We start from the raw sequence: 24824 nt of genomic DNA, 5'->3' as shown, positions 1-24824 counted from the left end.
TCATTGCCTTGGAGGGCCTGGGAACTGTGTTCAAAGTGAGGTCATGTCTAGAAAACAGGTACTATGGCTATAATGCGCACGGGTGCTCTAGAAAAACCATCAAGTGGTAACTGCCGGGGGAGAGAAGATTCCATTGCTTCCATTTATTAACTTTTCTGCAGAATTCTTGGACGCTTCGGAATAGGCTCTGAAGGCTTTCTCCTGCCTGTACTTTGACATCAAACCAACAAATTCATTTCCAGAAGTGAGGAGACACTGCTTTGGTGGCACTGAAAAGGCCTTCTTGTTCGTATGTATTTGGGAGAAAAGGGATTCTTTAGTCTGAACTACTGCTGGATTCTGAAGCATATGGGTTCATTAGGTTTCTATTTTGCCATCAAAATTCTTTTCTACTTTATAAATGAGCCTATCACATTCTCTTACAACTGAAGAATCGGCAGTATACATGCTTCCCATTTTGGTGTCTTCCATTTTCATGAAATGCTTTATTTCCAAAACTATGGCCTCTGTTTATCCTTTTGTTGATTCAAGAATCCACACATCACATGTGTTTTGAAAACACTTGAATACTTGATGAATTTTTTTTTTTTTTAATGTAGCCTCCACACCCAATGTGGGGCTTGAACTCACAACCCCGAGATCAAGACTTGGACGCTCTACCAACTGAGCCACCCAGGCACCCCAACTTGATGATTTTTTTTTTTCCAGTGAGTGTTGCAAAGAGGGTGTGTTTTTCTTTTCTAAGGTGCAGATGGAGTCAGATGAATGACTACCAACCTTGACCTTGAGTGGTAGACTGTATAGCTGACATATTTAGGCCACGGTGAATACATGCGTTGGTGGTAAGTCGTGGTTTTAATCAGGTGAACAGAAGACCTTAGGGCAGCGATGCGTGCCAAGACCAGCGCTGAATGTGAAACTGCTGTCCGCAGCCGCTGTCGATGGCATTTCCCTTTCAAGATGGCCTACATGATTTCTCCAGTATGACTTCTAGATCTTAAACACATCACTAATTTGATAATCGTATAGTCATTATTTCTTGTCTATTTATCTAGATAATGAAGGTAAGGCACACAGAGTTTAAGAAGGTAGCCTAAAGGCCAATTTCCACCAGTGTTAGAAATTAAATCTGTCTACCGTACAAGCTCTTGCCTTAAATAAAGTATCGTGAACTATCCTTGCACAATAAAATATTTAATAACTCGCCTGAAGACACAGTCGAATTATACTTTCTCTTTCCTGTGGTCGGAAGGCATAATGTAAAATTCAACTACCCTTGAGGGTGTAATCACAGATAAAACTATTATGACCAAGTAGGAATTAGAGTATAAAATCTAAGTTTATATAAAATGGAATTATTTAGATGGTGTTACAGTCAAGCCAACCTGAAATAAGGCTTTACTTGTTTTTGGCTCAAAGACTCCTCTCAGAGGTAAATGCTACTCCCAGTTTTGCACATATTTCTAGGAGCACAACTCAACGCTTCCCTCAGTTTTGTTGGGATCCTCTCGAGTTGTTCCTGAAGTGCCTGGGTGAACAGCACATCCTATCCATCCAGAGTGGTAAGTATTCAAAAATCAAGTTGCTAATGACCTGTGGCATTGCTCAGTTTGCCTTTGGCTGATGCCATCTGGCAGAAAAGTGGCATCACTTCTGGCAGCAGAAAAACCCCAAGTCAACGTCTACAAACCTCCCTCTCACTGTCTATACGGCTAATCTCTGCAACGGACAAGACAAATATTGACATTCTCTAAAGTCAAGACTGGGTTCCAATTTCTCTTTTTTGTAGCTTGAGTTGGGGGGCGGCGCGCAGCGTGGGGGAGTGGGTGGAGGAAAGAAATCCAGAGCTAATTGGCATGAAGGAAATTTTGGTGCTAACCTATTACAAAATAAGTAAAGGAAGACATTTATGGTTTCTAGACATTGTGGGGTAAATATTTACAAGATTTATTAAAGAAATTTAGGGCATCAAAATGCTTTTAGGGGGCTCCTGGGTGGCACAGTGGGATAAGCATCCAACTCTTGATTTTGGCTCGGGTCATGAACTTATCATGGTCATGAGATTGAGCCCCATGTCAGGCTGCGTGTTGGGCGTGGAGACGGCTTAGGATTCTCCCTCCATCTCCCTCTGCCCCTTCCCCAGTCATTCTCTCTCTCTCTCTCTCTCCCAAAAAGCAAACAAATAAATAGCTTTAGGTAGTAAGGAAGTCTCACCCATATTTCTAGAATATTAGTAAGTTTAATTTCCCTTAAAAAATTTTTTTTTAATGTTTTTTCATCTTTGAGAGACAGAGAGAGACAGAGCATGAGCAGGGAAGGGGCAGAGAGAGGGAGACACAGAATCCGAAGCGGGCTCCAGGCTCTGAGCTGTCAGCACAGAGCCCGACGTGGGGCTCAAACTCACGAACCGCGAGATCATGACCTGAGCGGAAGTCAGACGCTCAACCGACTGAGCCACCCAGGCGCCCTGTTTAATTTTCCCTTTTTAAAAAGTTGTTTCATCTTGTGGTCTTCCACTCTAAATTCCCTCTGTTGCCCTTATATTTTGTTCAGTTTTTAATGCAATCTTGTTTACCCTCAAAACGTATCCACTCGGTTTTCTTAACTGTTTGGGATGTGGGCGGAGGGTGGGGGGAGGGCGGGGAATGGGACATTAAAGAGTGTAATTTTGTGATGGAGTATTCTAACTCTGGGTTGTAAGTTCTACCTGAATGTCGAGTTCAAGTTGACTTTTTGTTGTCGCTGTTGTAAAAATAAAATTGCCTGAAGACCAACAATAAGTCCCTATCGGTGGGGGCCAGAAATAAAAAATATTTGAACGTACAGTAAACGTCATCAATTTTATTGTCATGGTTTATCCCAAGGGCCGGTTTGCAAAAACAGCTAACTTCATTCAGTGACTTTGCAAGATGGACAGATCGGCGAAGACCGTGTGAGGACAGAAGCGCTGAACTTTCCAAAACAACGTCCCTAAACTTCCGTAGACCGTCCCCGACACCCATCCGCATGGCCGGGCCTACGCCAGCTCCAGGGCGTTTGTGGGGTTGGTGTCCGGGGGAACCTTTGCCAACTGCCAGCTGCCATCTGGGATCGAAGGAGGAAACCCGGCCTCCGATCCCCAAGGAGCCCTCAGAACTCCGCACCCGGCTCTCCCCCTCTTATCTCAGGGTGGTGGATGTCTGAGAGGCACTGCGCCCTCCAGTTTGGACCTCCAGGGAATTTACAGGGCTCCTCTAATCCACACCCCTCCCGCCTCTGTCCTCAGGGGCAAACCTCGGATCTTCTCAGTCCTGGACTAAGCACCCTGTGCCTCACCCTGCCGCCAGCCCTCTCCTTATCTCTACTTTTCAACTCTTCAGCTGTCAGTGCAACTGTGCGCCCCCTTCTGGTCCCCGCCTGTCCCCCTCCGTCTCCTCTTCGGATTCCCCCAAACCTCTCCCCTTCTTGGTGACCCGATCAACTCTCTCAGCACCAACTCTCACCCACACGTTCCTGACTGACTAATCCCTGGGTCCAGACCCAGGCTTCCAGCTACCTGATGAAGTGCAGTGTGTCTACGCCCAGACTCGTCACCCCCACTCCCAAAGCTGGTGCCCCGCATCTCTTGAGGCTGGAAACCTTGGTCCTACATTTGTTTCTTTCTCCTTTACAATCATCTTATTCATTCAGGTGCCACGGTAGCTCTTGAATCTTTGACCTACTTTCTGTTCACAGAGAGATGCTCCTCTCCCTGGGGATGTGGTGGCCCTTACGGGACTCCCGCACGCACGTCCTGTCCTCTTCTCTGCCTCCACCCTCAGACTACCCCGCCTCACCCCGTCCGGACACGTGTTCCTGAAGCAGTTTCTCCTGGTGTCACTCCCTTGCTCAAAACTCTAATTGCTCCCTGTTTTTCTAGAACATAAAGTCCGGACCTCTCCTCATCCGTGGAGGCAATGCCATATAGGAGGAGGGGCAAAGAGTGAATCACAGGGACAGGGGTTCCAACTTCTGCTCCCTTCACTTATTAGAAGTGAGGCTGCGGGCAAATTCCCAAGCTTCTCTTTGCCTCCGTATCCTCCAGCATAAATCATACTTAGCTCATGAAATTATTGAGGATTGGCAGAAAATACAAACTTAGCCTTCATTTATTGAAGGTTTGTTGCATGACTTTTAAAATGCACTTATCACGGTTTATCTTCACAATCATGTTTCTACCATTTCCTCCACCTTCTGAGATGAGGAAACAGAGATTCAAGAGACTCAGCAACTTGCCCGGCTCCAGAACCCTCGGACTCCGAGGCCCTTCACCACATGCGCCGGGAGGCCCGCTCAGCACTGACGGTGGTCACTGACTTCCGTCTGGCTGCCACAATCTGCCTCCAACTCCTTTTATTTAGCTATTTATTTGTTAATGTTTATTTATTTGAGGGAGAGAGAGAGGGAGGCAGGCAGGGAGAGAATGAGACAGAGAATCCAAAGCTGGGCTGTCAGCACAGAGCCGGACGTGGGGCCTGAACCCACGAACCACGAGATCGTGACCTGAGCCGAAGTCGGACGCTCAACCGACTGAGCCACCCAGGCGCCCCCAACACACCTTTTAAATCTCTCACGCTACTCTTCTCCCAGCGCGTGATTGTAGAGCCTGTGAAGGACTTTCTTGGCTAGGATTCCATCTAGAACGCCCGGCCCACATTGCCGTCGACTGAAATCTTACTCTTACCCCAACGTCCAGACTAAAATGTCACCTCCTCCTGAGGGGCGATTTCAAAATGTTACTACTTCCTTCAAATTCCCAGAATACTTGGCATTTCTCTTATACAAAGATCATGCTCTGTCTTATCGTTGTTGTTGTTGTTGTTGTTTTTTCCTTCCTCTAGATGTCTTATCTTCCCATATGGGTTACAAGCCCTTTGCAGGCAAGGAGCAGATCTTACTTATCTTTGTGCGTCTCATCTGGAACAGACGAGGCACTCAGCAAAGGTCTGCAGGGTACTTAATTTGGGAGCAAAAGCATTCAAGTTTTGAAGGGCTGAGCTCGATGTAGAGCTTGCGTGAAGTAAAAACGTTCCTCGTACATTAGAGGTGATGCCACGGAGAGAACAATAATTACAATGCAAGACAGAGATGAGGCCAATTAATCTTTCTCCTTTACCAATAAAAAGGCAGAGACGGTGAACATTAGATGGTCAGAGGGAAAGAACCTGATAGCAGGAGCCAGCAGTAGGTGGTCTACTTGGGTTTGCTGTCTTAATTAGCCGATTAGAAAAAAAAAAAAAACTCCACACACACACACACACACACACACACACACACACACCAAATAATATCGCAGAAATGATTTTGAAAGAAAAAAAAATTCCTTCCATCAACCCAATTTGTATTCCAGCAGCTTCCAAACTCACCTGCCCAAATGCATCAATAAAAATACCGAAGAAGACAATCAGATAACACAAGTGGGAACTCAGTCAGACAAAGGTTCCCTAACATCGTCAGAAATACCACTCTAGGCAGAAAGCGGCGACCAGATCCTTAACTCTGGGAAGGAGCAGGTGGTGACATGAAGCGGCAGTTGTGGCCCAGGCTTCACGCGGTAACCACCGCACCCGGCTTGGATAAATATTTTTATTACAAACACAATGGTAGGTGATGGGCCACATTATCAGTTCTGACAAGGATTGCACACAGGATTGTGACACTGCAGTAGCTGGGAAACACGAGACGTTCGAGGGACGCTGGACTGCAACCTGACTTTGCAGGGAACTTGAAGAGCGACATCAGGGCTGATGTCGGGTAAGTGACAGCTTCAGTCAACGTGTGTGAAGCCAAACCGGGGAATGCAGACTCGCTTCTGAGACATCTTTGTCGATGTCAAGTCGATGTCTGCAAGAAGCGCAAGACGTTCGGGACTCTCTACCGCCCTGTTAGGAAAAGCCTTCCTCTTCCTGGGGAGACGATCCCTTTTCTAGTTTCCTTTTCCCCCTTACTGTGTCAGGCTCTGCGTGCTGAACAGAGCTGAACTCCGGGCAAACCAACACTTCTGATGTTTCCGAAACACAAGCCGATCACCAGGTCGGATCAATCCATCAACTGCAGTGTGCGGTAAGATCTGGAGTTAGAAGGCAGAGGAACGGTGACTTGGCTTCAGTTACACGTTTGCCTCCCCCACCCGGGTTCAGACTCCGACGGTGAGATCTGGGAGCTGGGATAAGTGGCAGGAATCGAGATAACCCGGCAGTGGTGAGAAAGCTAACGGGGCAATTAGGAGGCTGATTCATTTGTTTATCTGGATGATTAGTTGAGTAGTTTCTGAGTGCTCTGTGGTTCAGGGAATTCTCCCTCACAGGCTCATCAAGACCACACCCTTCCATGCGCCTGATATTTCCACGAAAGAAGGGAAAACCACGCTAAGCACAGGGTACGTGTTTCGGCGGACCCTTATAATAATACATTTGCTAAGATAATTATAGTAAACAATGCATACCAAGCCCCGAACAGAGAAGAGTTGAGAGAAACATTCAAACTGTGGTCCCTACCATCTTTTCAAAGAATCACAGAGGAAGGCACGGCCTCAGTGAATACTCGTTAACTCAGGGCTTCCCAAATCTTGTGTCACCTGTGATTGTAGAAATAAAGTACAGACCAACAGAATGTTGTTGCACAGGAAGAAACATTTTAGCAACCACCTAGATTTGGGCTCTTCTCGGCGTCTCGCAGAACCCTGGTCGATAAAATAGGTGTACTACAGAGAAAGTCTTCCACGGGTCAATTTGTTTAAGGAGACATTCCAGGTCAAAGACAGATAGGTCGCTTTATCCAAGGGTGTGGCAGGCCACAGACAGCCATGGATCCCTTGACATTGCTGCGTCCGCTACCCTTGACTCTGGGTGGGCTCTGTCTCGGACAAAGTTCGGTAGAAGAGATGCTGTGCTATTCCTGGGCCCGTGGCTCGTGGCTTCCACGTCTGGTCTCTCGTGGGGCTTGCTCTTGGGGGCTCCTGACGGCCGCCCTGTGAGCAATTCATCATGGGTTCCAGCCCTCCGAGCCTCCCGTGGTGGTAACCCGGCTGACATCTGACGGCACCTGCTGGAAATCCAAGTGAGAACGGCCCTGCTGAGCCTGGTCAACCCTCTTCACCCAGAGAGATGCTACGTTACCGTTTAGCCACTAACTTTGGAGGTGGCTAATGTGCTGTCTAGCACATAGTAGGTACTCAGCATTTATTAGACGGATGACTGACTGAGTGGGTGATATGAATGTGAACCTTCAAGAGGAGGATACGGCATGCCACGTTTCCTAAATATGACATCTGTATACGTCAAGACAAGTCATACAGAACAGAGCTTGATAGAATACTCGTGTGGGAAACCCTGAATTATAGGACTGAAATGGTGGAGTTTGGGAAATATTGCTCTACCCCTTCATGTTGCAGATTGCCAAAGCGAGGCCCAGACAGGGGAAGGGAATTACGTAGGGAAACAAAGCTAATTGGTAGACCCCACTTATGAACTCATTTCCTTTCCTACCTGAAGTAAAGGAGTATGGACGACGTGGTCTCACTTACGTGAACACATTCAGCTAATTAAATATATTGGGCTTCTCATTAGGTAGCCTTGTCTTTCTACTCGCTCATCAGGTCTTTGTGTCCAGCTAGCTGTTTTCCAGGAGACCTCTCCTAAATGGTAGACTCCCAAAGAGGATACAAGGGTATTTACTAGCCTGACGTCTAGACTAAGGTCAGTTCTAAAGACAGCAGAGTCTAGAGCGACATCTTGGGCCTGTGGTCTTAAAACACTTGCCTGATGGAAATGCTTGCTTAAAACTGAAATCTCTGGGAGAATGAATGTTCAAGTGACCTAGACATTGGTCAGGGATCCAGGGTTCTCAATTCCTTTAGTCTTAGGTTCCAAATCCCACCTCTCTTCCTCCATGACAGAGCTAAATGATAGGATCTGAAGTCTGACTCAGTTCTGCAAATAGTACAGTGAAGAATGTCAATACCAGTCAAAATTTGTGATGTTCGGTTTTTACCTTTCAAGTACCATTCCCGCCTGTGCCACTGTTTGCCCATTGGGTCTCCAAATCCAAGAACCACTTCAACAGCTGAAAAGAGGTTTTCTCTAATTATCTTCTTTTCCTCCTTTGAATTGACCAACCATGTATCTTTTTTTGGTTTTATCAAAGGGTCTGCCAGGACAAAAGCACATCCAATTTTAAGTGAGCTTTAGTTAGCAGACTTAAAATTGATCATGCATTTTAGTTTCAGTAACTCGCAATTTCTACACACTTTGATAATTCACTTTAAAGAGCAAACCGTCTTTAATGACAAGGCTTAAAAGAGACGACCTTTCTGAACAAAATATGAAAGCTCAGGACGGATGGCGCTTTTAAGGAAACTCTGAATTAAAATGACCTTGTGTTCTGAAACTTTTCTCCAACCATTTTTGATGTTTTGCCTTCCCTTTTTGCTCTTAGAAAGAAAGCTAAAACACCACCGCGTGCCGTGGATGGTGATGCACTTCAATAAGAGAGCTGTTAATTGTTAATTCAAACTCATAGTTTCTTCCGTCTGCACTTTCTTTAATGAGGTTGCTCACGACTGCAGGCATATGCCCGTTTCTGAGGAATTCGCTGTTGCTGTGTGACATGACAGCGTGACGTTTGAATCGGAGCGAGTTCCCTGGAGTCACGGCCGGTTCTTTTGTACAAACTAAGGAGCAAGTCGACCCATTCTCTGTCCTCCTTTGTGCCCCTGGATGGCTGCCCTCCGAGGAGCTGATTGTTGAGTGGGGAGGTTGCAAAATCAGGGGTCAGACCCCTGAAAGGGCTCACTGCCTGGTGACGCAGAAACGGTGGAGCTTGAACAAAACCATGACATGTGCCGATGACTGACGGCCGGCCTTCGCGTTAACCCCTCTCCTGCCCGACCCTCTGGCGGGGTGCAAACATGCACCAAGAACACCGTGCTTTCCTTCTGCTTGGTTGTCCCCACTGCCTTATCACCCACTACCTGTTCATGATTGCACGCTGACACGTCAAAAGCACAGGTGGATGGCTACGGTGCAGTAGCCAAGAATAATAACTTGAAAGGTAACTAAATTAGGTACTCGCGATGAACAATCGATCTTCCGCCAGATAAAAGAGGGGATGAGATCTTAGATGATTTTATAATAAGGCGCACGATGTGTATAATTTATTTCCTGAGCACTTGCTTTCTCTCCCAGTAGCCACTTATATACTCGGTGCTCAATTCAGTAAGGAATTCTAAACGTGCCAAGCGCAATTTTTCTTTCTCTTCCTTTATCGGAGAACGTTCGCAGAAACATTAGTGTCGGCCATCTACTCCTATCACATACGATCAAACCGACCTAGAGTTTCAGCACACTCACTCCCAAACGTATGTGACACGCATCAGAAGGGAACGAGATCTGGGTGATGTCAAAGGTTCACCAGTGTTTGTAATTTCATAACCCTTGAAATAAGGAAAAGAAAGAATAGCAGGCAACTTTCCAAAACACCTACTGATATTTACTCATGGAAAACAAATATTCCGGAGTGGGAGTTCCAATTCCAGCACACCATATAGTTCACAAAGCATTTTCACTTCAGGCAGCTAATAACCTTCCTAATGAAATCTGTTCGGCTTCGACTTGTTTTCACGGTCTGTAGAGAAGCACTTAAAATTAATCACATAGCCTTAATCTTTCCCTTTTGAGCACTAAATCATAGGCTGAGCACTAACTGTCCTCATTCGTTAGGTGCTTCTAATAGCATCTGCTTCAGTTTTGCTTTTTCCTGAATATTTTTCAAGCCAATGCCGTAATTCATTGTAGATGCAAGAAAGACCTCAGCTTTCAAAGGACAGTCCTCTATTCCCAGAAGAGGCATCAGGGCAGACATTACCAGGCAGAGGTGAGCTAGAGCAGGAAGGCAAGGCTTTCTTTCTTTCTTTCTTTCTTTCTTTCTTTCTTTCTTTCTTTCTTTTAATTAAAAAAAAAATATTGATTTATTTTTGAGAGAGACAGAGAGCCAGCGGGGGAGGGGCAGAGAGAGGGGAGACACAGAATCCGAAGCAGGTTCTAGGCTCCGAGCTGTAGCACAGAGCCCGACGCGGGGCTCGAACCCACAAACCGCGAGATCATGACCTGAGCCGAAGTCAGAGGCTCAACCCATTGAGCCACCCAGGCACCCCAGAAAGGCAAGGCTTTCTATCGATGGTCACCACAAGTCGGCGTTTATGCCAATCCCGGCCCTGGCTTTGGTAGTGGCTGTAAAACCTATTACTTCCTTATCATCTCTGGGTCTCCATTACAGTGCAAAAAAGGGTAATTAATCCCTAGGCAGCAAACAACACAGATGGGTGTGGGAAACAGAAAAGAATTTTGAAAAAGTGTACGAAAATGTTCTGTCCTGTCCTCTTACGGTAAACCGGATGATTATGGCCCCGGTGGCGGTCCAGAGTTTGAGTGTCTCGAAGGGCCCCTGGCACACGCCACAATGCGGTCGGAAGAACCTGGAGCATCCGTCTGTCCAGTGCAATTCAAAATTTCCTTGACAAATGGGGCTGACCAATCAACATAGAAATGCTTTCTGGCACCGGTTGGAGACAAACACCCAAGCACGGGAACAACACCGTATTCTCAGAGGACAACGGGACCAATCGCAGCGCACCCGCCATCACTCGCCAGCGTTTGGCGGGTCCCTGTGACGCACCCCTGCATTTTTAGGCTTTCTTAAGGAATACCAACCGATATCAGAATGAAAACAGCAACCACAGAAAGAGTAAATAACAAGAAGACCAGAGCTGCTACATAAAACCCTTAAACTGTTCTGCCTCTGGAGACCAACAGGACAACTACTTGCATGGGTGTCAGATGATCCAGCGACTGTTATTCTAAATAAACGCACTGCTTATGGATTTGATCTCTGACATGACATAAGGGATTTCCCCCCAGAGTACAATTTGAGATGGTCCGTTATCGTCCAGGGGAAAAATACCATGGATGTATCACACTTATTGTAGCAAATGATGTGCAATAAAAAGTAGAAATAAAACTGATAAGTACAAAATACAATGTTTTAATCATACATGAACATGAAAACAAGGGAAGCATGTTCACATTTGGGACGCGACACTACAAACGTGATGTTGATCGTACGCGACTGGTAAAATCCTACGCAAACGCGTCAACGAGGCATCTTATGAGCAATCATTTCTTTTCCCCGCAGAAGCAACTCTCAGTCCACGCTCAAATGCATGCAAATATGGAAATCAGAAATAAAGAGATGTTAAAAAAGAATAATAACTTAGGCAGACACAAATAAAAACCACCCCGTAGCGTCCGAGGGATGCATGTGTTTATGATCTTAATTACATTTAAGTATTAAAAAACGTTCACTGATCTCACAGTTTATTCTACAACATCCAAATCTTCAAACCTGCTGGAAGAAGTCCACAGTATAAGCCCGGGTGCGTCTGCCACCTTCGCCTGTGCTACTCAGGTAAGCCTCCGTGCAGTTACCTGAAAGTCAAAAGTCTCAGTTGTGACTTTCTGCAGGTCTGATGGGCATGCCACAGATAAAATCCGTTCTAACTCAGGAGGAGCTGGCCAGAGGTTAGAGCTGAATAGAGGGGTGCCCGGGTGGCTCAGTCGGTTGAGCGTCCGACTTCGGCTCCTGGCATGATCCACCGGTTCATGAGTTCGAGCCCCACGTTGGGCTCTCTGCGGTCAACATGGAGCCCACTTTGGATCCTCTGCCCCTGCCTCGCTCGCGTGTGCGCGCTCTCTCTCTCTCTCTCTCTCCCCTCTCAAAAATAAATAAATAAATAAATAAACATTTTTAAAAAGCTTATTAAGAAAAAGGATACTTGATATCAAAATTTCCTCCTTTATGCCCAGAAACGATCAAATCCCATCTGCACCAGGCAACAGAATCTTTTGAAAAGTGAATGATTCACAAGGTCTTTACTTTTAATTCACTGCCAAATAAGTAATTCGGCCTTTCACTGCACGAAGAGGGAAGCTGTTGGAAAGACAGCTACATGATCTATGTCAGAGACGTTGCTGGGAACCGTGGACTGAAAAGGCACCTTGAGAGGCACACGGTGAAGTCACAGTGTTGCCACATCACCCAGCCGTTTATCTGTTTTGGTCTAGAGAACATCTGCGGGAGCGCCAAACCCCCAGGGCACACGGGGCTTTGAAGATGTGGGCCGCCATGCGAAGAATTGCGTCATCTTAAAAGAAAGATGGTCCCCTCAACCCTGCAACCGGGCTTCAAGACAATGTCTTGTCATGACTATGCAGGTGAGGCCCAGGCTTGTCAGGCACCTGCAGATTCTCTCAGTTTGTTCTGATCGTACTGACTAAGCACCGTGATTACAAGGAGTGGGTGGCTTCTCGAAGACAGGCTATTTACTAGAAATAAGTTTCCCCCCCACAAATGGATATTATGTGTAAGCATTGTATTTATTTACTTACTTACTTAAATGTTTATTCATTTTTGAGAGAGAGACAGAGAGAGAGAGAGCGCAAGCAGGGCAGGGGTAGAGACAGAGAAGGAGACACAGATTCCGAAGCAGGCACCAGGCTCTGAGCTGTCAGCACAGAGCTGGATGCGGGGCTTGAACCCACGAACCGTGAGACCATGACCTGAGCCACCCAGGCACCCCCACGTTTAAGCATTTCAATAAGGACCTTAACGTCAAACCAGGGGGACTGACTCCCAGGGGCAAATAAGACAAACTAATCAGCAGGCATTCGGAGCATGGGCTGTACCTTCTGCCTTGGTAGGTCGTCAGTTCTTCCTGAAGGATGGACGCTCGCTTTTGCAGAAAGTTAACCTAGAAAAAGACACCGTGTGTGAGCAGAGGTGAATATGGCTTCCGTGGCAGTAGCGTGCAACTAACGTGGTCAAATTTTATTCAGTTCTGGCAGTTGCCTGGATCAAATGCGGAAGATTCATTGCATGTCAATGTTGCGTTTTTAACGTCTGGTCACACTGCATCCCTCCTGAAAATCCATCAGAGACCACAGAATCCATCTGAACTCCTGTCGCAGAGCCATTGGGACCTGGCCCCGGCCTCTCTCCGAGGCTCCACCTCTCCTCCCGTCCTCCCCCACCCCTCCCCACCCACTATGTCTTCCCCACCCTTTTGCCCTTTGGCACGGGGCCTCCTCTCCCTTTGGAAAGCTTGGCTCACCATCTCCTATTTGTCCCCCGCTATTCGGTTCATATATCACTGCCCCTACCGACTTTCTCGACTCCTCCCCAACTGCCCACCGCATCCCAGGCAAGATCGTCAACAGCTCCATTATCAGCATAGCCTTGTGGGTTTGGGTTTTCATATCTCTCCACACCCCCCTCCCCCAACCTGAGAGCTCTTCTGGGTTAGGGAGGATGTTTCTTCGTCTCTGTGTCCCCAGTCTCTTTTCACAGGGCTGGGCATGAACCTGGCATTCACTAGTGTTTAAGGAATGGATGAGTGGGTAGAAAGAAAACAACTGTCTTCTGGAAACCTCCAGCCATCCTGGGGATTCCCTGAGGTTGGAGAGACAATACTTTGTAGTGGAAAGGGCCTAAGCTTCGTCTGAAGTTGGGCCACCTTGGGTTCAACTCCTGGCTTGGCCTCTATGGCTCTAGGAAAGTTACTTAAGCTCTTGATGCCTCATCTGTGAAATGGGATTAATGACAGCTCCTTGCCAAGGTTATGAGGATAACGTGAAATGCCTGATAGAAACTGCCTCGTGCAGAGCTCACAGCCGGTACCACCTCCCGCTCCCATTCCCGGGGGGGGGGGGGTGCTGAGAGCTAGAGGAAACTGGTGGCTTAGCATAGGCTCTTAAATCAGATCTCTACAAAGTGATTTGGTTGTGTTTTTTTTGAAGCATACATTTCCATATACCACTAAAGATACCTATATCATGTATAAATTCAAAAGCACCTTACACGGCCACATAGAAACGGTCTGGGGGTAACCTCTATGGCTTGATGTAATCAAGACTCAACGGTATTTGATCATTTCGGAATTGTTTACTCTTGCCTCTTTGGTCTGAACTGAAACCATGGCAACGGTTGGTTCTGAAACACAGGCAAGAGGATACAGCTGGCAGAAGAGCAAATGTGCTTTGCCAGAGAGGGAAGCACAGTTTTTCAAAATGGGTACATATCCAAGGGGTCCCCTCGGTTTTGCTTACTTATAGTATCAGCCCGGTCTTAGTTCTGTCCAATTGCTCAAAAGACCCATGGGACAATTGATAATGTTGACAGATGCAAGGATTACACTGATTCGGCTTCTCTCCCCCCCCCCCCCCCCCCCCGCCGCGCTTTGCCACTGGAATTTCAACAATTTTCAGAAAACACAGGCACCTGTGCTTTCAAACTAAATTTGCTCACTATATGGCCTGTGACTCCCCCACGCAGCTGCCAATTCTGAGGCCCTAACGCAGCTGGCAGCACTCCCTTTCTGGGTCAACATCCAGTTTTAGGAGGCTGAAGTGGCTTTTATTACAGTGAAATGATATGAATGATAACAGAAGCCCTGCAGGTGGATATCAGATTTCTTTCTTTCTTTCTTTCTTTCTTTCTTTCTTTCTTTCTTTCTTTCTTTCTTTCTTTCTTTCTTTCTTTCTTTCTTTCTTTCTTTCTTTCTTTCTTTCTCTCTCTCTCTCTCTTTCTCTCTCTCTTTTCCTTCCTTCCTTCCTTCCTCTCTCTCTTTCTCCTTCCTTCCTTCTTTCTTTTCCTTCCTTCCTTCCTTCCTTCCTTCCTTCCTTCCTTCTTTTCTTTCTTTCCTTCCTCTCTCTCTCTTTCTTTCTTTCTCCTTCCTTCCTTCCTTCCTTCCTTCCTTCCTTCCTTCCTTCTTTCTTTTCTTTCTTTCCTTCCTTCCTTCCTTCTAAAAAAAAAAAACCCAAAACCCAAAAAACAAAAAACACAACAAAACCCTCCTCTGAAGGTGCCAGGTCCTACATAGCTGACCCTATGGAAGCTCTCCTACAAAGTTAATGGGTAAACCACACTTCAAGGGAGGATTTTCACGTAAATAAAGATGACTTAACCCTTTCTATGTCAACACTGTCCTACAGTACTTATTTTTCTGTGTAGAAGCAAACAAGGCAACACTTAGCTGACGGAAGCAATGGCCGACGGTAGCAATGGCCGACGGAAGCAATGGCCGACGGCAGCAATGGCCAATGGAAGCAATGGCCGATGGTAGCAATGGCCGACGGAAGCACATGTATGGAATGATGCACTGAACATTTCATTTTCAGAGAAGAGGCTTTTTACTGGGGGGAATGCATATGGGGCGGCTAAAATTTGCCCCATGCTCTGTCTCACATATTATAAAAAAGTGAATGTGACTATGGTTATCAAAATCGTTATCATTTCATAAATACATTTATCGAGCACTCACTATGTGACCAGCAGTACTCTCGGCACAGAGAGCAAAGATCTCTTTCTCTGATGGAGCTTTTCCCGAAAAAAAGTACGTTTTCCTTTTTTTTTCCATTTCTTAACAGAGACACGATTTGCAAGTATTTTCTCCTAGTCCATGGTATGTCTCTTTGGTTTCTGCCTCTTGTTGCCTTTTGAAATACGAAGTTTTAAATTTTGTAAAGTCCAGTTCATCTGGTTGGTTGTTTTTGGTGTCATAGCTAAAAAACTCCCACCTGCCCAATGTACAAGGATTTTCTCCTTCATCTAAGAAGATTTCTTCTTAGAGTTTTCTTCTCTGAGTTTCCCTGTGGAAAACACGTGAGGAAGGACTCCAACTTCATTCTTTTTTCCATGGGAATTATCCGACTGCCCCTGCACTGTTCTATTTGTCCCTCAGTGGAACCGTCCTGCAACACTTGAAAATTAACTGACCAAAAATAGAAGGTTTTCCCCCCCACCTCCGGACTCTCAATTCCATTTCATTGACCTCTGTGTCTATCCCTTTGCCAATATTACACTGTCTTGATTATTACAGCCTCGTAGTGAATTTTGAAATTGGGAAGCGTGAGTCCTTCAAATTCATTCTGACTTTTTCAAGATGGTTTTGACTACTGTGGGTCCTCACTATTGTTTTTCGTCATTCTCTGCCCTACAAGGATTCTTAGACACGTGAAGGCAATGCGATTGTCGTAAATTAAAACATGACGTTTTAAATTTCTGAGTATATGAGTGGGAATGTGTGGATTCTTTCCCCTGTTAGAGTATAACAAGCTCATTGGCCTGGCGACACATAAAACGTGTTTACAGAAGTGCGTGGAAAAAACTCACATTGGAAGTTGTTGAATTATTTTGAGCATCTAAATTTACATCAATCATATCTCTCGTATTTCATAAACTCTACCAAGAACTACACATCTCAGCAAGAAATACACATTTCAGCAAGAAATATTTAACTGAATTGTTTGAATACCTTGTCATTATTCTGCTTGGAATTTAAAATGCATCTTGTTCTGTCTAACAACCACATAAAACACAGCAGAATAAAAATGCTTCTCATTTAACCATGGTTTCTGTTTCTCTGCACTTTCACAGTCAGAAATCAACAATGTGCCAAGGGATGGCATTTGGGGCCTGGTACCAAGAGTAAAAAGGGTGAGGCCGTACTAGAATGTGACTGTAAATGAGTAAAAGTAACCATAACTGAACTTTTCAATTTTACGGTGCTTTTAAGAGAATCTTATCGAGACAGTGAGTTCCAAAACCAGTAAGGAAAACATTCTCAAAACAAAACAAAAAACAAAAACAAAACCAAAAACAAAAACAAAACAAAAAAACCAAACCAAAACAAAAAAGCAAAAACAAACCTCAAACCAAAAACCGACGCATCCTGAGTTGCACGTTATGCTAGGATACGATATTACTTTTCGGCAGTCAATTCCGAATTAAACTTATTTGTAAGGTCTGTTTTCAGGATACACACATCACCTGAACCCTTAGGAAAGGCCTTGATTCTAGTAATTACCTGTGACTTGAGGGAGGAAATGGTGTCTTCAAGCTCTTGCCTTAGAGATGCTGGCATCAATCCTTTGAATTTTGTTTCATATTCTTGCCGTATATAAGTTATCTGAAGTGGGGAAAAAAAAAAAAGAAAGCTTATCGACGTCTCCACGGCAATGATCGTTTCAAATTTCAGGAATCTCGGGAGAATATCGATGTATTACAAAGCTAAGTTTGTCACACGTGGTCCATAAAGATGAAATGAGAGGAAACAAGAGTTACAAACAGAAAAAGGCATTCAGTCTGCCCTTGTGAGTCCGGGAGAGAAGTCCCTGAAACACTTTGTTTCTTTAAAATCTGCATTAACACAATTTATAGCGCTTGATAAGGAAACCACCCGTTCTCTCCTCGCCACTCAGGACAGACACGCTACGCTAATCTTCTCTTGCTCAGGATGTGGACTGTGATCATGACACATTGTGATCTGGGGACAACGTGTGGGGCGGTGTTGCTTGGCTTAAGGCACTTCTTCAATGTGGCTGGGCACCTGGGCGCTCGATAGAATCCACAGGACTATGGAGATGGGAATGAAAGAGAATCTACACCGCCGGGTCTCCAGATCTCAAGACAGTGAGACAGGCGGAAGGAGAGTCTTTGGAGGGATGCACCTGCGCAGGGTAAAGAGGTACAAGAGGGTGAGCACGAATGCGAGTGTGTCTGTCTTGGTGTCTTTCTCCAGCTACGTTTATTTCTCTTCCTCCTAATCTGAGATGCAACGGAATTAAAAAACAAAAACAAACACAAAAACCCGTTGCACGTGCTGTGTTTAACTTAACGGAATATTAAAGCTGAACGGCAGGGTATCCCATAAATGATTCATCGGACGTATCTGGAAAGAAGGTAATATGCTATGAAAATACATGCACCTGGGCTCAGTTAGACACGTCTATGGACTTACGGAAGATAGTTTAAAATCACCAGCCTTCGACTTCCACCTTTTCTTACGTTAAACTGGATTAAGAGATGTGTTCTAACAGTTCTTTTCACTGCCCACTAAAATTGCACAGCAAAGGTTCTAGAACGGGATTTTTCCACTTTTGGCAAAGCGTTTTTTGACCTATGTGATAATCTTGTGATTTACACCTAGAAACAGAAATAACGAAAAATAATCTCTCCCAGGGATGCAGTATTTGATCTTTCCCACCTTCTCTTCTTGGACTTAAGTTCAATAGTTACATCAAACGGAGGGCACAGGCAAAGCAAAACACGTACTTTATAACACAGATCTCAGGGGCAACATTTGTTGAGGATCCACAAGCTACTCTATTGACCTTATTTTTCTATCATTCAACACTGGCTCTGAAATTCTGAGCTGCTACTCTTAAAAGGGATTCCTGCGTGCTTTCTTGTACCCTTGTTTGTTTGGAGTGTCTACGTTTGAAAGACAACAGGGCTGGGTATAAGAGTGCCCAACCCCACTTCCTTTCCCTCGGAACCCTGGAGACGTTTCTCTTCAAGGTCTTCTGGCATCGCATGCACCTTTGGCGAAGTCTGAAGGCAGGCTGATTTATTTTCCATGTTGAACTTGACTTTCTTTCTTTGCTTCAATGCCCACATGATTTTCTTTTTCTTCGATGCAGGAGCTTCACTGGGATAGGTTTTGGTACTAATGATGACCAATGTTCGTGAGAACACGGTGTGTTCCCTTTCATGCAGTTCTTTGAAGAATAGTTTTGTGGGGCCATCTCTCCTCAGTTTCAAGTACGTTGGAGGTGAAGGCCAAGCACATCAGCTCTTGGGTTAAACCTCATTGTTCCTCTGGACTCCCCTTCACTTTTCATATCTGATGGTCACCCTCTATTGGAGGCTGGGCTGTAGATGGCAGAGAACTGTGGGTGAACGAGACTGCCCTGTGATCACCCCTATCACACCCCTTTTTAAATCCAGCATGCTGTATTTCCACCTTCAACTGAGGACCAGACATTTCTACTTCCTGTCTGCTATGCCTTTGTTTTTGTTTCACTGAATCTAAGTAAATGAGCTCTTGGAAAATCTGAAATTACCTCACTTATGAATGAGACTATGAATCAGGAAAATACTACTATCCTGCCTTCTTAAACCCATTATCTTGAATTTAAAAATCATCATACCAAGCAGAATCCTGTTACTTGAATAAAGTCACAGAAAACTTTAATCTGTTTTTTGCTCTATTTACAAGGCTGATAATGTTACTACTAGCAAACATTTACTGAGTACTTTCAGTGTGCCAGATGCAATTCTGAGTGCTTTAGTAAGCGGTTAGTGCTTCTGACAACCCAGGGAAGGAGGCACAGAGAGGTGAGCCAGGATTTGAACTCAAGGAGTCTGATTCTCAAGTACGTACTCTCAGGCACTATGCGCTGCTGTTTCTCAAATCATCTCTCCAAATGCTGAAACGTTTTTTTCCACCCCAAAAGCAAAAGGACGTCACAGACACAACCAGTTCGAGAAGTTTCATCCACTACACAGCAGTGCTCTCCTCAACGTAACAGGGGCTATGAGAAGGGGGCAGATGTATTACCGCCCTTCCAGACTTCCATCTAGTCTCTGTGGGTTTTTCGGGTTTTTTGGGATGACTATAATAACAACAATGATGACAATAATTGCTTCCCCATACTTTCCCCTTGGCTTAACATTTTTGAAAACATGTTTTAAAGTTTATTTATTTTGAGAGAGAGAGAGAGAGTGGGGAGGGGGAGTTAAGCGCCCATTGGCTTACCACTTGAATCGAAGATTTATAAATAAGACTAATTTCAAACATCTATATAAGTGCAATGGACATACTGACCTAAACCACAAGCTCCATAAATCCCCCACGTAAGCAGACATTTTAAGGTCTAACCTGTGAGTGAAGGCCGTATCTAAGTTTGTCACATGGCATAATGAGCAAGAGGAGGGAAAGAATGAGCTTATTGGCCTTCGTATCACTTTTGACTCTGGCTACTATTTTACTGTCCCCGTCTGTGACCCAGGATGTGTCTGAGGGGGAATAATGTGGGAGTGCTAACCTTTATCTACAAACTAATCACAAACTGTGAGCTGCTACCTATGCTAATCTCCCTCCCTTTCCCTGTCTTCCCACATTTCCCTGGTGACCTGAATCCGGCCTTACCACAGATCAAGAAGCAGAAAGAAGCGAAGTGGATCTAAGCAAAGGATTTGATGGACATACGTTCCTTTTCCTAAGGGAAATGAAAGTTTTTACATAGAAATCTAGTTTGTTATTAGGCTTGAATATTAATTTCCATTAGCATACACTGTCCAATTACACTAGCGAGCGCTATGTTAGTTTATGAAATACAGAAGCATTTGAGGACAGCTCTCACTTGAGTAATTCTGGAAAGGAAGAGCCAGGGCTGTTTTGGCTCATTTCCATCCCACCTCACCACTCCCACCTCCCTCTAAAAGCTTCCACATTCCTCGATCACACCACACCAAATAGACATAAGCCTCCCTCTCTCCTTCTTTTCCTTCCCTTTCTTCCTTTTGGCAGAAAAAAAATTAGGAAACCTAGGATCATGACAAACAGTGACATTCCTGTAATGTAGTAAGACCCCTGTATGCCCAGTGGAAATGGTATATGAATAACATGGCACCCATGTGACCAAAGATAGCTGTGCTCTGCACCATGGCAACAGATTGCCCACCTTTCCCTTGAAGGCATAGCACTGACAGTATTTCCTTTAATTTCTAAAATGGACCATGAAGACTGAGAACACCCATGACTAGAGTTCAGTGTTACACTTCAGTTAAATGTATATCCTGGGTAATCAGACAAATACTCATTTGCATAAATAAGAGTCCACAGAGCGTACAGAATAGGTAGTCGACTTGCGCCAGTAGGGTCTCTGGAGATAAAAATTCAAAGTGATGCCGAGCAAAGTGAAGCTTGGAAATCTTATAATTTTACTAAAAATATGGAAGGAGCACTAAAGCGTATTTTGTGGTGTTTTTATTGAAAAACACTATCAACTAGTCACGTCGAGATGTCCAATCCATGTCCAATATGTCATCTTCCTGTCGCGTAACAAAGCAAGAAAGATACAAGTGTGAGGCTTTGTACAAACAACTTAAGGGCCTCAGCCACAGGGTATTTGATTGCAAGCTCCAGTGTGCCCGATACGGCATTCACTTTTGAAGAGGTGAGGAAAGGGCCACTGGCGGCCACTGCTGTTGCTTTGTCATGTGTCTCTGCACAGCCATTTGTAATTGTCTTCTGAGGTAAGACTGAAGCAGTTCAGGAAAATGAGTGTGCTTGATATTACCTTACACAATCCAACCAAGCATTTCTGGGGTCCGTTCAGCAGAGGGAGAAGGGAACTAAGTCACAATTCTACTGATGGCATCTCTGAAATGTCTCCTCACTTCTCTGCGTTGCCCCTGGGACCAGTCCAGTCTGGATGCCTTCATCTTGTACCTGGCCCACTGCAATACTGGTATGTTGGTTTTGGGTTTTGATTCAAATTTTCTTAACATTGAAAATGAAACTCAGAGGCGCCTGGGTGACTCAGTAGGTTAAGCTCCAACTCTTGATTTGGGCTCAGGTCATGATCTCACAGTTCGTGAGATTGAGCCCTGTGTCGGGCTCTGTGCTGATGGCATGGAGCCTGCTTGGGATTCTATCTCCCCCTCTCTCTTCGCCCCTCCCCTGCTCATGCTCTCTCTCTCTCAAAGTAAATAAATAAACATTAAAAAACATAAAATTAAAATTGAATCCTTTAAAAGGCCGACAGGGTCCTGTCCAGTCTGGCCCCTATCCACCTCGTATTCCTGTCACTTGAGGGTCCCCTCACTTCCAGACACCAGACCAGACGGCTTCTTTCTGTCCACTCACCAGGTTCCCAGACGCTTGTCCTCACAACAGGCCTTTCTCATCTTCCTCTCCTTACTTTCCCATCCCGTGGGGCTTTGCTGTTCCTCCACCTAGATCTCTGGGCATGAGGGTCCTGAAGTGTGGTGATCTCAGGGGTGCTATCCACCCAAGCACCCAGCGCAGGGACCTTGGCAGGCCCTGGTCAGGACGTTGCATCTGGGGCAACCACCTTCCAACTTCAGATGGGCCGGAGCCCCTCACTGTGGCAGGCAGCAGCCTTCCTCAGTTTCCTTTTGGGAACGGAGGCCACACCAGCCCTTGCTTTCAAGCTGTGACCCAGTCTCTTGTCATCTGCCTGGCAAGGAGCCCTCTCAGCGCTTTTGTTCCCCGTTACCCCTGGGATCTTCATCCCAGCTGCCTCTGCCTGCTGATGGGCTCAGGACCCTGTACTCATGGTTTTGGCTTCACTCGCCACTCCGGGGTTCTGTTCTGTTTCCAGGTCACGTGCACGGATGTCCATCCTACTTCTGACACCAAATACATTTTACTTTTCTCTTTTTATATTTTGCCAATCATCATTGAGTGTTTGGAGCAGAGGGGGTGCCTCATAACTTCACCATATAGAGCCATCTTGTGCACAGGGGCAGACCATAACCTGCCTTTTAACTTAATATAGTCAACTGTGGGAGTTAAGAACCCAGACTCTGGAGTGGGAATGTTGGAGCTGAATCTGGGTCCCTAACTACATGCCCTGGGAAGGTTAACTTCTCTGTGCCTCCACTTCTTTTTCAGGAAAATGGGAATTATAACTTCTCGAGACTGCTGTGAGGATTAGATGACTTAGATGACTTAACACATGTAGAAGTTTTACAAGAGTGGCACTTAGTAAATGTTCAATAAATGTTAGTTATCCTTACACCATGTATTGGAGACTATACATATATATTTCATTATATTATATACATGTGTGTTATGAAATTATACACACACACACACACACACACACACACATATATATATATATATATATTTCATTTAGCCAAGCCTCTATCATTAGACTTTTTGATTTCTAATTATTTGTAATAGCAGAAATCCTGGTAACAAATTATTTAAATTATTTGCATATATTCATGATTAACTTGAGGGCTCCATTTAAATCTCCTTTTGCATTTTTTAGTATCTACTGATTGAGAAAGTACATAATGACAAAAACCTTCTAAGAATTCAGAATCAACTTTAAGTGAACTTGTATTTAATAACTAAAATCATCTACATGCATTTGGAAAGTAGTAGTACCTGTTTTTGAGCCATATTATTTATCCAGGCTACTGACAATGATTGGTGTATGTATGAATTTTCTCGACCCTTCCTTGCCATTAGCCCTGGCCCACAGGTGGGGAATCATTGCTTCATGCTGCATGATTTAAGGCAAGAATCTCAGCTCCAAACTCTCCCTCCATCCAGCCTGGATTTCTACCAATGAGATAAATAGTGGCATGGGGGAAACTGTCAGATGCTTCTTCTCATTATGGGTTAATGTGTTCAGAACGATGTCCTTCTAACACCTGGCTTAGCTCAACGCCAAAAAGCAAAGTGGGTTTGACTGCTGAGAGTAGATTGAAGGGTTGGAGACGAGGGAAAGAGAAAGAGGGAGATTTGGAGCACAGTAGATACTCTGGGAGAAGGGGAACGTGGGCGGGCACTGCAGGAGGGGGTTTGGAGTAAGTGCAGAACATCAAAAAGATGCTGGGATGCCGAAGGGCGGTGACAAGCAGGTAAGAGGAGGGCAGGAGAGGGACACAGGGAAGGAGGCTGCTGGGGGGATCCGATATAAGGCGAACAGAAATGTGGGGGATGTGTCTGAGTGATGGGCCTTTGTGCAGCAAAAAGTTTTTGCAGGGGCTTTTTAGGGGAGTGGGTCTATAAAACTCATTGGTTTGATATTGAATTCCAATGTGGTTTAAAGAATAAGAATGAAAGAAATTGTAGTGAACGATGGTACCAAAAAAAAAAAAAAAAAAAAAAAAAAGCTCTGGTGCAGCTGAGAAAAAATGCTCTGCCTTCTAAGAAATTTCATTTTTATTGGGGTTAAGGTATTATGTGTTGCCACAGCAACTGCCAAGAGAGATCCATTTTAAGAAGGGCGCTCTGCAGCAAAGCTGGTGTACTTTGATTCTGGAGTACAAAGTGGAAATGTAGAAGTAACCATAATTTTCTCAACAGTCTCCAAAATATTCATTTCCCCCTCTTTCTTCAATATGGTTTTTTCTCACAGTTCTTTATTCCGACCGGCATAGCTTCCACGCCCCGCACGTAGGGACCAGTGTCCACCCCAAAGGGGTGACGCCCGGTGCTGACTGAGCCCGAGCCTCTCAGGAAAGGGGGTGGCTGACTAATGAAGCAGCCACCGACCCCTATATGGTGGGAGGAGAGCGTGAACTAGTTTCTGGAAAGGGCTCTGGTTTTAGGAGGAAGGAACACTTTTCCGGTACTGTGGAGGAAATGGTGGCCTGGGGATGAAGACCACGGTTCAAACCTAGCACTTTAATTAGGTTTGGATGCTCTGAATCCAGATTTGGGTAGGTGAAAAAATTCCTGACACCAAAAAAGAAATGTGGGTCTGAGAATTTACACATACAGAAAAGACGGGAAGCAGGTACGATAATCGGAAAATTACCAATAAACTGCCCAAATCTGCCCACGAATCAAAGGCTTAACTATCTAATAAAAAGACTGGGGTTGTGCCGTGAAATAAACATTTGCAAATATTAAAATTTGAGGGGATGTTTGGCACATAAGCTGTACCCTTTCCCTCCTGATGGAGAAGAAAAAGCTGAAATTGTATTTTTGGGTTCCTATAAACGAATGCGGTCTTTGGAGGTACTCATTTGGAATTGCACAAGATACATGTTGTGGATATTTGTTTCACCCTTCAGCATTCATTTAAGGGTCTTCTAATTACTGGAATACATCCCCCGCACACACGCTGTCTCATCCAAGATCACAGCGATAGAGTATGTGACAAGGCCTAGGCAATCATCACATCATATTCCCCCTACGC

At 45.0% G+C, this 24824-nt stretch overlaps 1 protein-coding gene across 19 annotated transcripts in view; it reads right to left on the bottom strand.

Annotated features, from left to right (window-relative positions):
• Positions 1–24824, bottom strand: part of CEP112 (centrosomal protein 112) — a 468148-nt gene that overhangs the window by 39793 nt on the left and 403531 nt on the right. For 16 of the 19 annotated variants that reach the window (XM_045489498.1, XM_045489506.1, XM_045489503.1 and 13 more), the window contains 3 exons: positions 16937–17038; positions 12759–12823; positions 11039–11501 (listed from right to left, as the gene is read on the bottom strand). In XM_045489498.1, coding sequence (XP_045345454.1) covers positions 11498–11501; positions 12759–12823; positions 16937–17038 — 171 coding nt within the window. In that variant the 3' untranslated portion in view covers positions 11039–11497. Of the gene's footprint in view, positions 1–11038; positions 11502–12758; positions 12824–16936; positions 17039–24824 lie in introns of those variants that run through there. The other 3 variants (XR_006715133.1, XR_006715134.1, XR_006715132.1) reach the window with 2 other exon arrangements.

Source organism: Leopardus geoffroyi, chromosome E1 (assembly GCF_018350155.1).
Source record: "Leopardus geoffroyi isolate Oge1 chromosome E1, O.geoffroyi_Oge1_pat1.0, whole genome shotgun sequence".
Classification (NCBI taxonomy): Eukaryota; Metazoa; Chordata; class Mammalia; order Carnivora; family Felidae; genus Leopardus; species Leopardus geoffroyi.
This window is presented reverse-complemented; position numbering and strand designations above follow the sequence as displayed.